Source organism: Bombina bombina, chromosome 6, assembly GCF_027579735.1.
Source record: "Bombina bombina isolate aBomBom1 chromosome 6, aBomBom1.pri, whole genome shotgun sequence".
Taxonomy (NCBI): Eukaryota; Metazoa; Chordata; class Amphibia; order Anura; family Bombinatoridae; genus Bombina; species Bombina bombina.
The window spans coordinates 179,775,999-179,793,765 of record NC_069504.1 but is presented as its reverse complement, the minus strand read 5'-3'; the positions used below and the strand labels follow the sequence as shown (position 1 = coordinate 179,793,765).

At 42.1% G+C, this 17,767-nt stretch overlaps 1 protein-coding gene across 1 annotated transcript in view; it reads right to left on the bottom strand.

Moving 5' to 3' along the window:
- Positions 1-17,767, bottom strand: part of ASZ1 (ankyrin repeat, SAM and basic leucine zipper domain containing 1) — an 864,897-nt gene that overhangs the window by 623,228 nt on the left and 223,902 nt on the right. The window contains exon 3 of the mRNA XM_053719197.1: positions 13,983-14,094. Coding sequence (XP_053575172.1) covers positions 13,983-14,094 — 112 coding nt within the window. The remainder of the gene's footprint in view (positions 1-13,982; positions 14,095-17,767) is intronic.

The window sequence follows — 17,767 nt, the reverse complement described above, 5'->3', positions numbered from 1 at the left end:
GAAATTAGATTTGGATGGTTGAAAGGACCCTGAATTAGAAGATCCTGCCTCAGAGGCAGAGACCATGGTGGACAGGACGACATGTCCACTAGGTCTGCATACCAGGTCCTGCGTGGCCACGCAGGCGCTATCAGAATCACCAATGCTCTCTCCTGTTTTATCTTGGCAATCAGTCGAGGCAGTAGCTGAAAAGGTGGAAACACATAAGCAATGTTGAAAACCCAAGGGGCTGCTAGTGCATCTATCAGCACCGCTCCCGGGTCCCTGGACCTGGATCCGTAGCACGGAAGCTTGGCATTCTGGCGAGATGCCATGAGATCCAGTTCCGGTTTGCCCCAACGAAGAATTAGTTGAGCAAATATCTCCGGATGAAGATCCCACTCGCCCGGATGAAAAGTCTGGCGACTTAGAAAGTCCGCCTCCCAGTTCTCCACGCCTGGGATGTAGATCGCTGACAGGTGGCAAGAGTGAGACTCTGCCCAGCGAATTATCCTTGAGACTTCTAACATCGCTAGGGAACTCCTGGTTCCTCCTTGATGATTGATGTAAGCTACAGTCGTGATGTTGTCCGACTGAAACCTGATGAACCTCAGTGTTGCTAACTGAGGCCAAGGTAGGAGAGCATTGAATACTGCTCTTAATTCCAGAATGTTTATTGGAAGGAGTTTCTCCTCCTGAGTCCACGATCCCTGAGCCTTTAGGGAGTTCCAGACTGCGCCCCAGCCTAGTAAGCTGGCATCTGTTGTTACAATCGTCCAATCTGGTCTGCGAAAGGTCATTCCTTTGGGCAGATGAACCCGAGACAACCATCAGAGAAGAGAATCCCTGGTCTCCTGGTCCAGATACAGTAAAGGGGACATATCTGAGTAATCCCCATTCCACTGACTTAGCATGCATAATTGCAGCGGTCTGAGATGCACTATGTCCATTGCCGCGACCATTAAGCCGATTACTTCCATGCACTGAGCTACTGATGGGCTTGGAATGGAATGAAGGACACGGCAAGCATTTAGAATTTTTGATAACCTGGACTCCGTCAGGTAAATCTTCATCTCTACAGAATCGATAAGAGTCCCTAGGAAGGGGACCCTTGTGAGTGGAAACGGAGAACTCTTTTCCATGTTCACTTTCCACCCATGCGACCTCAGAAATGCTAGAACTATCTCTGTATGAGACTTTGCATTTTGAAAACTTGACGCTTGTATCAGAATGTCGTCTAGGTACGGAGCCACCGCAATGCCTCGCGATCTTAGTACCGCCAGAAGCGAACCCAGAATCTTTGTAAAAATTCTCGGAGCCGTAGCTAACCCGAAGGGAAGAGCTACAAACTGGTAATGCCTGTCTAGAAAGGCAAACCTTAGGTACCGATAATGATCTTTGTGAATCGGTATGTGAAGGTAGGCATCCTTTAAATCCACTGTGGTCATATATTGACCCTCTTGGATCATGGGTAGGATGGTCCGAATGGTTTCCATCTTGAACGATGGAACCCTTAGGAATTTCTTTAAGATTTTTAAATCTAAGATTGGTCTGAAGGTTCCTTTTTTGGGAACCACAAACAGATTTGAGTAAAACCCTTGCCCTTGTTCCGTTCGCGGAACTGGGTGGATCACTCCCATCACTAAGAGGTCTTTTACACATTGTAGAAATGCCTCTTTCTTTACTAGGTTTGTTGATAACCTTGAGAGATGAAACCTCCCTTGTGGAGGAGAAGTTTTGAAATCCAGAAGGTATCCCTGAGATATAATCTCCAACGTCCAGGGATCCTGTACATCTCTTGCCCAAGCCTGGGCAAAGAGAGAAAGTCTGCCCCCCACTAGATCCGTCTCCGGAAAGGGGGCCCTGTCTTCATGCTGTCTTAGGGGCGGAAGTAGGCTTTCTGGCCTGCTTGCCCTAGTTCCATGACTGGTTGCCTTTCCAACCTTGTCTGTAACGAGCAGTAGGTCCATCCTGTTTTGGAGCGGAGGAAGTTGATGCTGCTCCTGCCTTGAAATTACGAAAGGCACGAAAATTAGACTGTTTGGCCTTTGATTTGGCCCTGTCCTGAGGAAGGGAGTGACCCTTACCTCCAGTAATGTCAGCAATAATTTCCTTCAAGCCGGGCCCGAATAAGGTCTGCCCTTTGAAAGGAATATTCAATAGTTTAGATTTAGAAGTTACATCTGCTCACCAGGATTTAAGCCATAGCGCTCTGCGCGCCTGTATGGCGAATCCGGAATTTTTAGCCGTAAGTTTGGTTAAATGCACTACGGCATCCGAAACAAACGCATTAGCTAGCTTAAGCGTTCTAAGCTTGCTCAAAGTCTCATCCAATGGTGCTGTGCGAATCGCCTCTTCCAGAGACTCAAACCAGAATGCCGCTGCAGCAGTGACAGGCGCAATGCATGCAAGAGGCTGTAATATAAAACCTTGTTGAACAAACATTTTCTTAAGGTAACCCTCTAATTTTTTATCCATTGGATCTGAGAAAGCACAACTATCCTCCACCGGGATAGTGGTACGCTTGGCTAAAGTAGATACTGCTACCTCCACCTTAGGGACCGTCTGCCATAAGTCTCGTGTGGCGGCGTTTATAGGGAACATTTTTCTAAATATCGGAGGAGGGGAAAAGGGCACACCAGGTTTATCCAACTCCTTGCTAATAATTTCAGTAAGCCTTTTTGGTATAGGAAAAAACATAATTTATGCTTACCTGATAAATGTATTTCTCTTGTAGTGTGTTCAGTCCATGGGTCATCCATTACTTATGGGATATATTCTCCTTCCCAACAGGAAGTTGCAAGAGGATCACCCAAGCAGAGCTGCTATATAGCTCCTCCCCTCACATGTCATATCCAGTCATTCGACCGAAAAAAGACGAGAAAGGAGAAACTATAAGGTGCAGTGGTGACTGGAGTTATAATTTTAAAATTTAGAACCTGCCTCAAAGAGATAGGGCAGGCCGTGGACTGAACACACTACAAGAGAAATACATTTATCAGGTAAGCATAAATTATGTTTTCTCTTGTTAAGTGTGTTCAGTCCACGGGTCATCCATTACTTATGGGATACCAATACCAAAGCTAAGTACACGGATGATGGGAGGGACAAGGCAGGAACATTAAACAGAAGGAACCACTGCCTGTAGAACCTCTCTCCCAAAACCAGCCTCCGAAGAAGCGAAAGTGTCAAATTTGTAAAATTTGGAAAAAGTACGAAGTGAAGACCAAGTTGCAGCCTTGCAAATCTGTTCAACAGAGGCCTCATTCTTAAAGGCCCAGGTGGAAGCCACAGCTCTAGTGGAATGAGCTGTAATTCTTTCTGGAGGCTGCTGCCCAGCAGTCTCATAGGCTAAACGTATTATGCTACAAAGCCAAAAAGAGAGAGAGGTAGCCGAAGCCTTTTGACCTCTCCTCTGTCCAGAGTAAACGACAAACAGAGAAGAAGTTTGTCGAAAATCTTTAGTTGCCTGTAAGTAGAACTTCAGAGCACGGACCACTTCTAGATTATGCAAAAGACGTTCCTTCTTTGAAGAAGGATTAGGACATAATGATGGAACAACAATCTCTTGATTGATATTCCTGTTAGAAACAACCTTAGGCAAAAACCCAGGTTTAGTACGCAGTACTACCTTGTCTGAATTAAAGATCAGATAAGGAGAATCACAATGTAAGGCAGATAACTCAGAGACTCTTCGAGCCGAGGAAATAGCCATCAAAAACAAAACTTTCCAAGGTAAAAGCTTAATATCAATGGAATGAAGGGGTTCAAACGGAACACCCTGAAGAACTTTAAGAACCAAGCTTAATTCTAGCCAAAGCCTGACAAAAGGCCTGGACGTCTGGATTCTCTGCCAGACGTTTGTGTAAAAGAATAGACAGAGCTGAAATCTGTCCCTTTAGCGAACTAGCGGATAAACCCTTTTCTAAACCCTCTTGTAGAAAAGCCAATATCCTAGGAATCCTAACCTTACTCCATGAGTAACTCTTGGATTCACACCAATATAAATATTTACGCCATCTCTTATGGTAAATTTTTCTGGTCACAGGTTTCCGAGCCTGTATTAATGTATCAATAACCGAATCCGAAAACCCACGCTTTGATAGAATCAAGCGTTCAATTTCCAGGCAGTCAGCCTCAGAGAAATTAGGTTTGGATGGTTGAAAGGACCCTGAATTAGAAGGTCCTGCCTCAGAGGAAGAGACCATGGCGGACAGGACGACATGTCCACTAGGTCTGCATACCAGGTCCTGCGTGGCCACGCAGGCGCTATCAGAATTACCGATGCCCTCTCCTGTTTGATCCTGGCAATCAGCCGAGGTAGCAACGGAAATGGTGGAAACACATAAGCTATTGAAAACCCAAGGGGCTGCTAATGCATCTACCAGCACCGCTCCCGGGTCCCTGGACCTGGATCCGTAACAAGGAAGCTTCGCGTTCTGGCGAGATGCCATGAGATCCAGATCCGGTTCGCCCCAACGACGAATCAGTTGAGCAAATACCTCCGGGTGAAGTTCCCACTCTCCCGGATGAAAAGTCTGGCGACTTAGGAAATCCGCCTCCCAGTTCTCTACGCCTGGGATGTAAATCGCTGACAGGTGGCAAGAGTGAGACTCTGCCCAGCGAATTATCTTCGAGACTTCCAACATCGCTAGGGAACTCCTGGTTCCCCCTTGATGATTGATGTAAGCCAGTGTCGTGATATTGTCCGACTGAAATCTGATGAACCTCAGTTTTGCTAACTGAGGCCAAGCTAGAAGAGCATTGAATATTGCTCTTAATTCTAAAATGTTTATTGGAAGGAGTTTCTCCTCTTGAGTCCACGATCCCTGAGCCTTCAGGGAATTCCAGACTGCTCCCCAGCCTAGAAGGCTGGCATCCATTGTTACAATCGTCCAATCTGGTCTGCGAAAGGTCATTCCTTTGGACAGATGAACCGGTGACAACCACCAGAGAAGAGAATCTCTGGTCTCCTGGTCCAGATTTAGCAAAGGGTATAGATCTGAGTAATCCCCGTTCCATTGACTGAGCATGCATAGTTGCAGCGGTCTGAGATGCAGGCGCGCAAATGGCACTATGTCCATTGCCGCGACCATTAAGCCGATTACCTCCATGCACTGAGCTACTGATGGGCTTGGAACGGAATGAAGGACACGGTAAGCATTGAGAATCTTTGATAACCTGGACTCCGTCAGGTAAATCTTCATCTCTACAGAATCTATAAGAGTCCCTAGAAAAGGAACCCTTGTGAGTGGTAACAGAGAACTCTTTTCCACGTTCACTTTCCACCCATGCGACCTCAGAAATGCTAGAACTATCTCTGTATGAGACTTTGCATTCTGAAAACTTGACGCTTGTATCAGAATGTCGTCTAGGTACGGAGCCACCGCTATGCCTCGTGGTCTTAGTACCGCCAGAAGTGAGCCCAGAACCTTCGTAAAAATTCTCGGGGCCGTGGCTAACCCGAAGGGAAGAGCCACAAACTGGTAATGCCTGTCTAGAAAGGCAAACCTTAGGTACCGATAATGATCTTTGTGAATCGGTATATGAAGGTAAGCATCCTTTAAGTCCACCGTGGTCATATATTGACCCTCTTGGATCATGGGTAGGATGGTTCGAATGGTTTCCATCTTGAACGATGGTACCCTTAGGAATTTGTTTAAGATCTTTAAGTCCAAGATTGGTCTGAAGGTTCCCTCTTTTTTGGGAACCACAAATAGATTTGAGTAAAATCCTTGTCCCTGTTCCGATCGTGGAACTGAGTGGATCACTCCCATGATTAAGAGGTCTTGTACACATTGTAGAAATGCCTCTTTCTTTACTAGGTTTGTCGATAACCTCGAAAGATGGAACCTCCCTTGTGGAGGAGAGGTTTTGAAATCCAGAAGGTATCCCTGAGATATAATCTTTAACGTCCAGGGATCCTGCACATCTCTTGCCCAAGCCTGGGCAAAGAGAGAAAGTCTGCCCCCCACTAAATCCGTCTCCGGATAGGGGGCCCTGTCTTCATGCTGTCTTAGGGGCGGGAGTAGGCTTTCTGGCCTGCTTGCCCTTGTTCCATGACTGGTTGCCTTTCCAACCCTGTCTGTAACGAACAGTAGTTCCTTCCTGTTTTGGAGCGGAGGAAGTCGATGCTGCTCCTGCCTTGAAGTTACGAAAGGCACGAAAATTAGACTGTTTGGCCTTTGGTTTGGCCCTGTCCTGAGGAAGGGCGTGGCCCTTACCTCCCGTAATGTCAGCAATAATTTCCTTCAAGCCGGGCCCGAATAAGGTCTGCCCTTTGAAAGGAATGTTAAGTAGCTTAGACTTGGAAGTTACATCCGCTGACCAGGATTTAAGCCAGAGCGCTCTGCGCGCCTGTATGGCGAATCCGGAATATTTAGCCGTAAGTTTGGTTAGATGTACTACGGCATCTGAAACAAACACATTAGCTTGCTTAAGGGTTCTAACTTTGCTCAAAGCCTCATCCAATGGCTCTGTGCGAATCGCCTCTTCCAGAGACTCAAACCAGAATGCCGCTGCAGCCGTGACAGGCGCAATGCATGCAAGAGGCTGCAATATAAAACCCTGTTGAACAAACATTTTCTTAAGATAACCCTCTAATTTTATTTTCCATTGGATCTGAGAAAGCACAGCTATCCTCCACCGGGATAGTGGTACGCTTGGATAACGTAGAAACTGCTCCCTCCACCTTAGGGACCGTCTGCCATAAGTCTCGTGTGGTGGCGTCTATAGGGAACATTTTTCTAAATATCGGGGGAGGGGAAAAAGGCACACCGGGTCTATCCCACTCCTTACTAATAATTTCTGTAAGTCTTTTTGGTATAGGAAAAACGTCAGTACACACCGGTACCGCATAGTATCTATCCAACCTACACAATTTCTCTGGAATTGCCACCGTGTCGCAATCATTCAGAGCCGCTAATACCTCCCCTAGTAACACACGGAGGTTCTCAAGCTTAAATTTAAAATTTGAAATTTCTGAATCCGGTCTCCCCGGATCAGAACCGTCACCGACAGAATGAAGCTCACCGTCCTCATGTTCTGCAAATTGTGACGCAGTATCAGACATGGCTCTCGTGTCATCGGCGCGCTCTGTCCTTAACCCAGAGCTATCGCGTTTTCCCCTTAATTCGGGCATATTATATAATACTTCTTTCATAACATTAGCCATATCATGTAAAGTGATTTGTAAGGGCCTAGATGTACTTGGCGTCTCAATCCTACGCATCTCCCGAGCGGGAGACGCAGGTACTGACACGTGAGGAGAGTTAGGCGGCATAACTTCCCCCTCGTTGTCTGGTGATAGTTTCTTTATCGGTACAGATTGACTTTTATTCAAAGCAATATCAATACAATTGGTACACATCGTTCTATTGGGCTCCACATTGGCTTTTGAACATGATGAACAAACAGTTTCCTCTGAATCAGACATGTTTAAACAGACTTAGCAATGAAACTAGCAAGCTACACTGTCACAGATCTGCTGTGACTGATTACCTCCCTCAAAAATGAATTTTGCAGACCCCTGAGCTCTCTAGAGACGTCCTGGATCAAGGAGGAAGAAGCAGGAAGACTGTGCTAGAATTTTAACTGCGCAACAAGGCGCTAAAACAAGGTCCCTCCCACTCCTATTACAACAGTGGGAGCCCTGATATAATGGTTTCTATGCAGAAAATATATGTTAGCCATGTGGAAAAAAATCATGCCCAAAGAGATTTATCACCAAGTACCTCACAAAAACGAATAACATGCCAGTAAACGTTTTATTAAAAAAACAACATTTTCCAATGTCATGCAAAGTTATCACTAAGCCTGCTACCAGTCGCTACCACTGCAGATAAGGCTTAAGTATTATTTCAGTTTTAACAGTATTTTCTCAGTCAAATTCTAGTCCCTAGAAAATAACTCGACTGTGCATACATTTATCAGCCTGATACCAGTTGCCACTACTGCATTTAAGGCTGTACTTCATACGGTAACAGCAGTATTTTCTTAGTCAATTCCATTCCCAGAAAATAAAGTACTGCACATACCTCATTTGCGGAGGACCCCGCATGCTATTCCCAGTTTCTGAAGTTACCCCACTCCTCAGAATGTCGAGAACAGCCAGTGGATCTTAGTTACGCCTGCTAAGATCATAGAAAAAAAACGCAGGCAGTTTCTTCTTCCAAATACTGCCTGAGATAGAAAAACAGCACACTCCGGTGCCATTTAAAATAACAAACTTTTGATTGAAGAATAATTAAGTAAAAACTCCAGCTCCTCTCGCGACCTCCTTCTTTGTTGAGGGTTGCAAGAGAATGACTGGGTATGACATGTGAGGGGAGGAGCTATATAGCAGCTCTGCTTGGGTGATCCTCTTGCAACTTCCTGTTGGGAAGGAGAATATATCCCATAAGTAATGGATGACCCGTGGACTGAACACACTTAACAAGAGAAACGTCAGTACACACCGGTACCACATAGTATTTATCCAGCCTACATAATTTCTCTGGGATTGCCACCGTGTCACAATCATTCAGAGCCGCTAACACCTCCCCTAGCAACACGCGGAGGTTCTCGAGCTTAAATTTAAAATTTGAAATTTCTGAATCCGGTCTCCCCGAATCAGAACCGTCACCCACAGAATGAAGCTCTCCGTCCTCATGTTCTGCAAATTGTGACGCAGTATCAGACATGGCTCTCGTGTCATTGGCGCGCTCTGTCCTTAACCCAGAGCTATCGCGCTTGCCTCTTAACTCGGGCATATTGTATAATACTTCTTTCATAACATTAGCCATATCATGTAAAGTGATTTGTAAGTGCCTTGATGTACTTGGCGCCTCAATCTCACGCATCTCCCGAGCGGGAGACGAAGGTACTGACACGTGAGGAGAGTGAGAGTTAGACGGCATAACTTCCCCCTCGTTGTCTGGTGATAATTTCTTTATCGGTACAGATTGACTTTTATTCAAAGTAATATCAATACAATTGGTACACATATTTCTATTGGGCTCCACATCGGCTTTTGAACATAATGAACAAGCAGATTCCTCTGTATCAGACATGTTTAAACAGACTAGCAATGAAGCTAGCAAGCTTGGAAATTACTTTCAATAAGTTTACAAGCAATATAAAAAACGCTGCAGCGCTTTTAAAAAACACAGTTGAATTAACAAAGAACTAATTCAGTTATAGTCAACAATTCTTAACGGTAAATGTAATAATTAGCAGAGGATTGCACCCATTAGCAAAAGGATGATTAACCCCTCAATACCCAAAACGGATATCAAATTAAAATTTAACGCTTTTATCACAGTCAAACACACTGTCACAGGTCTGCTGTGACTGATTACCTCCCTCAAAAACGAATTTTGGAGACCCCTGAGCTCTCTAGAGACGTCCTGGATCAAGGAGGAAGAAACAGGAAGACTGTGCTAGAATTTTAACTGCGCAACAAGGCGCTAAAAAAAGGTCCCTCCCACTCATATTACAACAGTGGGAGACCTGATATAACGTTTTCTATGCAGAAAAATACGTTAGCCATGTGGAAAAAAATCATGCCCAAAAAGGATTTATCACCAAAGTACCTCACAAAACGAATAACATGCCAGTAAACGTTTTAAAAACAAACTTTTTCAAAGTCATGCAAAGTTATCACTAAGCCTGCTACCAGTCGCTTCTACTGCAGATAAGGCTTAAGCATTATTTCAGTATTAACAGTATTTTTTCAGTCAAATTCTAGTCCCTAGAAAATAACTCAACTGCGCATACATTTATCAGCCTGATACCAGTCGCTATTACTGCATTTAAGGCTGTACTTACATCATGTGGGTAACAGCAGTGTTTTCTTAGTCAATTCCATTCCCAGAAAATATTGTACTGCACATACCTCATTTGCGGGGAACCCCGCATGCTATTCCCATTTTCTGAAGTTACCCCACTCCTCAGAATGTCGAGAACAGCCAGTGGATCTTAGTTACGCCTGCTAAGATCATAGAAAACCGCAGGCAGATTCTTCTTCCAAATACTGCCTGAGATAGAAAAACAGCACACTCCGGTGCCATTTAAAATAACAAACTTTTGATTGAAGAATAATTAAGTAAAAACTCCAACTCCTCTCGCGACCTCCTTCTTTGTTGAGGGTTGCAAGAGAATGACTGAATATGACATGTGAGGGGAGGAGCTATATAGCAGCTCTGCTTGGGTGATCCTCTTGCAACTTCCTGTTGGGAAGGAGAATATATCCCATAAATAATGGATGACCCGTGGACTGAACACACTTAACAAGAGAAATGATCAATTGAAAATTTTCAATGTAAAGAAAAATAATTTGAATTGAAATGCATTATCCCAAATAATGAAACTGACAGTCTGGATTTTAAAGGAATACTGATTATCCTGAATCATGGCAAATATAAGTTTAAAGACATATATTTAGAACTTTACATAGAAAGTGCCCAACCATAGCTTAGAGAGTGTCATAATAAAATAAGACTTACTTACCCTAAGACACTCATCTACATATAGTAGACAGCCAAACCAGTACTGAAACGAGAATCAGTAGAGGTAATGGTATATAAGAGTATATCGTCGATCTGAAAAGGGAGGTAAGAGATGAATCTCTACGACCGATAACAGAGAACCTATGAAATAGATCCCGTAGAAGGAGACCATTGAATTCAAATAGGCAATACTCTCTTCACATCCCTCTGACATTCACTGCACTCTGAGAGGAAAACCGGGCTCCAGCCTGCTGCGGAGCGCATATCAACGTAGAATCTAGCACAAACTTACTTCACCACCTCCATGGGAGGCAACGTTTGTAAAACTGAATTGTGGGTGTGGTGAGGGGTGTATTTATAGGCATTTTAAGGATTGGGAAACTTTGCCCCTCCTGGTAGGAATGTATATCCCATACGTCACTAGCTCATGGACTCTTGCTAATTACATGAAAGAAATGAGCAGCATCACACACACAGTACCAGATTCAGTAAGAGGTGAGTAAAATGGCTGTCAGCAGCACATGGCAAACAAAGCAGGGAAAAAACCCTGACAATGTGCAAGCAATAGTGCAATAATAAAATGCTTTAACTTAAACATACAATTTAAAGGACATGAAAGTCTAAACTGATCAGCTAGAGCAGTAATGGCGAACCTTGGCACTGCAGATGTTTCAGAACTACATGTCCCATGATGCTCAAATAGACTTCAGAGTATCTAAGCATCATGGAAAGTGTAGTTCTAAAACGTCTGGAGTGCCAAGGTTCGCCATCACTGAGCTAGAGCATGCAATTGTAAGAGACTGTTCAATGTACTTCTGTTCTCTTGGTATCCTTTGTTGAAAAGTGTATTTAGGTAGGCTCAGGATCAGCAATGCATTACTGGGAGCTAGCAAGTAATTGGTGGTTATGTACATATGCCTTTTGTTATTGGCTCATTAGCTGTGATAAGCTAGGTCCCAGTAGTACATTGTTACTCTGGAACTAAGTATTTAACCCGTTACAAGAGTTAAACACAGTCATATAGAAGCAATAGGTAATAAATAACACATTAGAACAATTTAATTTTGCACTTTTTTATCCTTTTAACAGCAGCTCCAGAGCAACAAACAACTACTGAGATCTAGCTGCCATTGACAATAGGCATATGTGCGTAGCCACCAATTATTAGCCAGCTCCCAGCAGCTCCTGATACAGGATTACCAACAAAAAAAGTAAATTTGATAAGAAAAACTAAATTGTAAAATTGTATGAACTATCTAAACCATTTTGAAGTTTACGTACTTTTAATCTTTATACAAATTGACATTTTAAATAGATATCCAAGTAGACCCTGAAAAAAACATTATGGGAAATAAAGCTGCAAAAACAGGAATCACAAAATCTGAAATCACCATTTATATGGTAAATACATGTTTTCAAGATTGACTCCTTTTCTTGAACCATGTGTAAAATGAGAAACCAAAATAAGCAATGGGATTTCCTTTGATTATCAAGATGTAACTAATTAAGGTTTTTATTGCTGACAAGTTGGAAGTGCTCACAGGAAGGAAATGACAAATTAAGCGTGGACACACAGTGGTTTCCATAAGGTTATGACAATCTTTATGTCATAATCTACGCAAACGTTTAACTAAACAGATTTCAGTGACTACACCAAATCTTCAGTTGTCAGAAATTAACCAGTTCCATTATTCCACAATTATTCAATTTGATACTCATCAGAATACCATATCACATTGTGTTTTTCCCCCAATATAAAAAAAAGAAAGAAAAAGATAGTGCCTTAATAACAAAACGTATAGGAAACGCTCCCATTATTCAACAAAACTATACTAGTATAAAGTATCATTTAAATCTATTAAAAATGATTGTTTTAAAAGAGCCATTAGCGATAAAAAAATGTTCATTATAAAAGTATGGTTCAGTAACCCCTTGAAGACCAAGGTTTTTCCCCCAGTTTCCATGAGTAAATGACACAAGCAATTTTGGCCGTTTTACCCTATTGGTTTCACCTTTATACACCCTTTTTTACAGACAAACAGGACTTTCTTGTGAAACTCCATACGAGTAAATACATAAAATAACAATAGATAGGAATTTAATACTATTACACAGTTTTCTTCATTACCATTTCTACAAAACTAGTGAAGCTGAAGAAAAATACCTCAAAATAGATTCGTTATTTTGTCCTGCTTTTAAGAACACATCACATGTCTAGGTTTTCAAGTAATTTATAGCAAATATAGGCCAAATACTACAAGGATGGAATTATTGTTTTAACGTTAGAATTTGCTATGCTGAGACTTTAACCCTTTGAGTGCTAAGCTGGATTTAATATTTTTCTGATTTTTACTATTTTTAACAAAAAAAATGTTTTGACTCCCCCCCCCCCCCCCATTCCCGATCCCCAAGACTCATACCATTGGAAAGGTTAGGCGATTACCTTTCCAATGGTGGGTCTTGGGGGTCTGTAGCTGCTCAGATCCCTGAGATACAGGTTTCTAAGCAGCATGCCCCCTTTCCCTATACTTTGTATTGTCAATTTTAAATAAAGTTGCGCGGTGACGTCATCACGTCATTACGCATGACGTCACCGCACGTAACGGGAAGCCCCGGCGATGCCTGTCACTATGCAGGCCTGATCGCCGGGGTAGGCTTTATTTTAAGCATAGTAACAGTACATGATCATGACTGCACTGTTTCTGTATAGACTCACATGCAGGTGCATCCAGCAACAGCATGAGATACATGCATATCTCAGTGTATCTCATTTTGACTTGGGTCACCTCCATAGTACTATTTCTGCGCTGCCTCACTGCTAAGGCAGGCAGAAATACTGCGGTCTCATCAATGTCAGGGAGACCTGTGCTACCTTGTCAGAGGAAGCACAAACGGCTTTATAGCAAATAACGGTCCATGTACGTGCTCTGTCCTTTAGGGGTTAAATCAACAACAGCATGTTTACACTTATCTCAGTCTGATAACTCAATTATGTGTGAATTATCACCCTCAACAATCTAAGCAGGAAATGTATCAATTAAATGCATCTCCCTTTAGATAAAAACAAAATGTAACTTCTACTGCAATTTCAAAAGTTTGCTATTAAAAGAGACAGTAAACTGCTTTAGATTGTAATATAAAATGCTTAGTTATGCAATATACTTTCATAATTTTTTTTCATACTTTTCCTGTAATTTAAGTTGTAAAATTGTGGATTTTTCAGTCCTGCCACATATCTTTCCCTAATGAATCATGTGTTATCTTACCTTAACTGCTAAAAAACATACAATGGATCTTTTGTTAGTGGCAAGCCCTGTCAACTCCTGATTGGTCCCTCTAAATAATTAAAGTGGTAAATGAAGTTTGACCATTAAAAAAACAATTGCAGCAAAATGGTAATTTATTCTCATACTCCATCCGTTAATTTATTGGAAGACTGCAGGAAAAACATGTTGTAATTAAAGTTTTTTTTCCTTTTAAGTTTTTTTAATATACTCTTCAAACATTCTGACTTACCTACAAGCAACGTTTGGGTCAGCATTCCTTGACAGAAGCAGCTCCACGCACTTTACAATCTTTTCCTCTGTTGACTGAGCGGTGCATGCTGCCATAAGTACAGTAAACTTATCTAGATGTATAAAACATAACATACTGGTATTAAGGAATGGATTAATAAACTATATTTACTAAATATGCAAGTAATGTTAATATTTTGATGGGACAAGCTAGATTGGCATGGTCAACTGTGCACAATGTAAATCTCACTCAATCATGAGTACCAAAGTATATCCTTCCTTGATTTTTAAAATACCCTCTTTTAGATGTAATAATGAAAAAAACAAGAAATTAAAATAAATATATTTCTTTATTTTATATTATATCCCAAGACAGCAATCACAAGTAAGACACACACACACACCCCTTAACCAAAGCACACTTTTACCACCCTAAAAGGTAACTCCCCTTATGGATCCCTTACATTCTTACGGCTAGATTTAGAGTTCTGCGGCCAAAGGGGTGCGTTAGCTACGCTGGCTTTTTTTCTCCCGCACATTTTAAATACCGCTGGTATTGAGAGTTCACAGAAGGGCTGCGTTAGGCTCCAAAAAAGGGAGCGTAGAGCATATTTACCGCAACTGCAACTCTCGATACCAGCGTTGCTTATGGACGCGGCCAGCTTCAAAAACGTGCTCGTGCACGATTTCCCCATAGAAAACAATGGGGCTGTTTGAGCTGAAAAAAAACCTAACACCTGCAAAAAAGCAGCGTTCAGCTCCTAACGCAGCTACATTGTTTCCTATGGGGAAACACTTCCTAAGTCTGCACCTAACACCCTAACATGTACCCCGAGTCTAAACACCCCTAACCTTACACTTATTAACCTCTAATCTGCCGACCCCGCTATCGCTGACCCCTGCATATTATTATTAACCCCTAATCTGCCGCTCCGTACACCGCCGCAACCTACGTTATCCCTATGTACCCCTAATCTGCTGCCCCTAACACCGCCGACCCCTATATTATATTTATTAACCCCTAATATGCTGCCCCCAACGTCGCCGCTACCTACCTACACTTATTAACCCCTAATCTGCCGACCGGACCACACCTCTACTATAATAAATGTATTAACCCCTAATCCGCCTCACTCCCGCCTCAATAACCCTATAATAAATAGTATTAACCCCTAATCTGCTCTCCCTAACATCGCCGACACCTAACTTCAAGTATTAACCCCTAATCTGCCGACCGGAGCTCGCCGCTACTCTAATAAATGTATTAACCCCTAAAGCTAAGTCTAAACCTAACCCTAACACCCCCCTAAATTAAATATAATTTAAATCTAACGAAATAAATTAACTCTTATTAAATAAATTATTCCTATTTAAAGCTAAATACTTACCTGTAAAATAAACCCTAATATAGCTACAATATAAATTATAATTATATTGTAGCTATTTTAGGATTAATATTTATTTTACAGGCAACTTTGTATTTATTTTAACCAGGTACAATAGCTATTAAATAGTTATTAACTATTTAATAGCTAAAATAGTTCAAATAATTACAAAATTACCTGTAAAATAAATCCTAACCTAAGTTACAATTAAACCTAACACTACACTATCAATAAATTAATTAAATACAATACCTACAATTATCTACAATTAAACCTAACACTACACTATCAATAAATTAATTAAATACAATACCTACAAATAAATACAATTAAATAAATTAACTAAAGTACAAAAAATAAAAAAGAACTAAGTTACAAAAAATAAAAAAATATTTACAAACATTAGAAAAATATTACAACAATTTTAAACTAATTACACCTACTCTAAGCCCCCTAATAAAATAACAAAGCCCCCCAAAATAAAAAAATGCCCTACCCTATTCTAAAATTAAAATAGAAAAGCTCTTTTACCTTACCAGCCCTGAAAAGGGCCCTTTGCGGGGCATGCCCCAAAGAATTCAGCTCTTTTGCCTGTAAAAAAAAAAACATACAATACCCCCCCCCCAACATTACAACCCACCACCCACATACCCCTAATCTAACCCAAACCCCCCTTAAATAAACCTAACACTAAGCCCCTGAAGATCTTCCTACCTTATCTTCACCATGCCAGGTTCACCGATCCGTCCTCCGAAGTCTTGATCCAAGCCTCCGAAATCTTCATCCAAGCCCAAGCGGGGGCTGGCGATCCATAATCCGTCTGAAGTCTTCTATCAAGCGGCGGCTGAAGAAATCCATCATCGGGCTGAAGTCTTGATCCAAGCGGGCGCTGAAGAAGTCCATCGGGATGAAGTCTTCTATGAAGCGGCATCTTCAATCTTCTTTCTTCCGGAGCCATCATCTTCCAGCCGACGCGGATCCATCCTCTTCTACCGACGCCTACTCGCCGAATGACGGTTCCTTTAAATGACGTCATCCATATATGTATGGCACACATGAACTTATGCCCTCTAGCTGTGAAAATCTGCCAAATGCATTGAAATAAGGGGCGGCCTTCAAGGTTTTAGAAATTAGCATATGAGCCTACCTAGGTTTAGCTTCCAACAAAGAATACCAAAAGAACAAAGCTAATTTGATAACAGTGAATTGGAAAGATTTTTAAAAATTGCATTCCTTATCTGAATCATAAAAGTTTAAATTATGACTAGATTGTACCTTTAAGTTCCCTTGTATAAATTGACCTTAACAAGTTACTCACAAGCTGAATTTGTTTGTGTCTGTCTTCAACTGACGCTACAATAGGTTCAAGGATAAAAGTCTTTTGCTCAGATTGTGGATCTAAAGTCATTAGTCCAGATTTTGTTTTAAAAAAATAAAAAAGGTATCCTTTGAAAAAACTAACCTTTTTATTTGACTTCTGTAGAAAATACAACTCCAATGGTCGCATTTTCCATCTTGTCTACTTGACAACATGACTTACTAACGTGCAAATCAACAGGTTTTTTTTTTCTTGATTATCCAACCATGATACTGTTTAAGTACTTGAGTTGAATGTGGGCATGCTGTTTTAACCAATAAGGATTGTTGAAAGGGTTTTAACCCCTTAACGACGCATGTCGTAAAGGGTACGTCGCACACAACCTGGTCTTAAAAGACCAGCGACGTACCCTGTAGGGGTTTAAAGCGGCTGGAAGCGATCCTGCTCGCTTCCAGCCGCTTTACGGTTATTGCAGTGATGCCTCGACATCGAGGCATCCTGCAATAACACCCCTTGGCCATCCGATGCAGAGAGAGCCACTCTGTGGCCCTCTCTGCACCGGACATCGGTGGCCGGTATCGTTGGTTGGTGGGAGCTCCAGTGGGAGGCGGGTGGGCGTCCATCGATGTTAGGTATGACATGGAGGGGGGCGGGTAAGGGGGCATGACTGTCGGGGCGCACAAAGAGGCGCGCGCACGTGCACGGGAGGTCGGGCGCGTGCACGGGGTGGAAGCGGGTGGGAATGGCTAAACTACAGCAATGTAAAAATAAAAAGTTAGATAAGAGTGGGTATAAAATAATAATAATAACGTACATCTAAGGGATCTGGGTGGGGGTGGGGGGTTGCTCTTTGGCTGGGGGGAAGCTACACTACAGCAAAAAATAATAAATTATAAAAAAGCAGGGTTTTATTTGTAAACTGGGTACTGGCAGACAGCTGCCAGTACCCAAGATGGCTACCAATAAGGTAGAGGGGGAGGGAGAGAGAGCTGTTTGGGGGGGGGGGGATCAGGGAGGTTGGGGGCTAAGGGGAGGATCCTACACAGAAGCATATGTAAATATGTTAAAAAAAAATATTTTTTA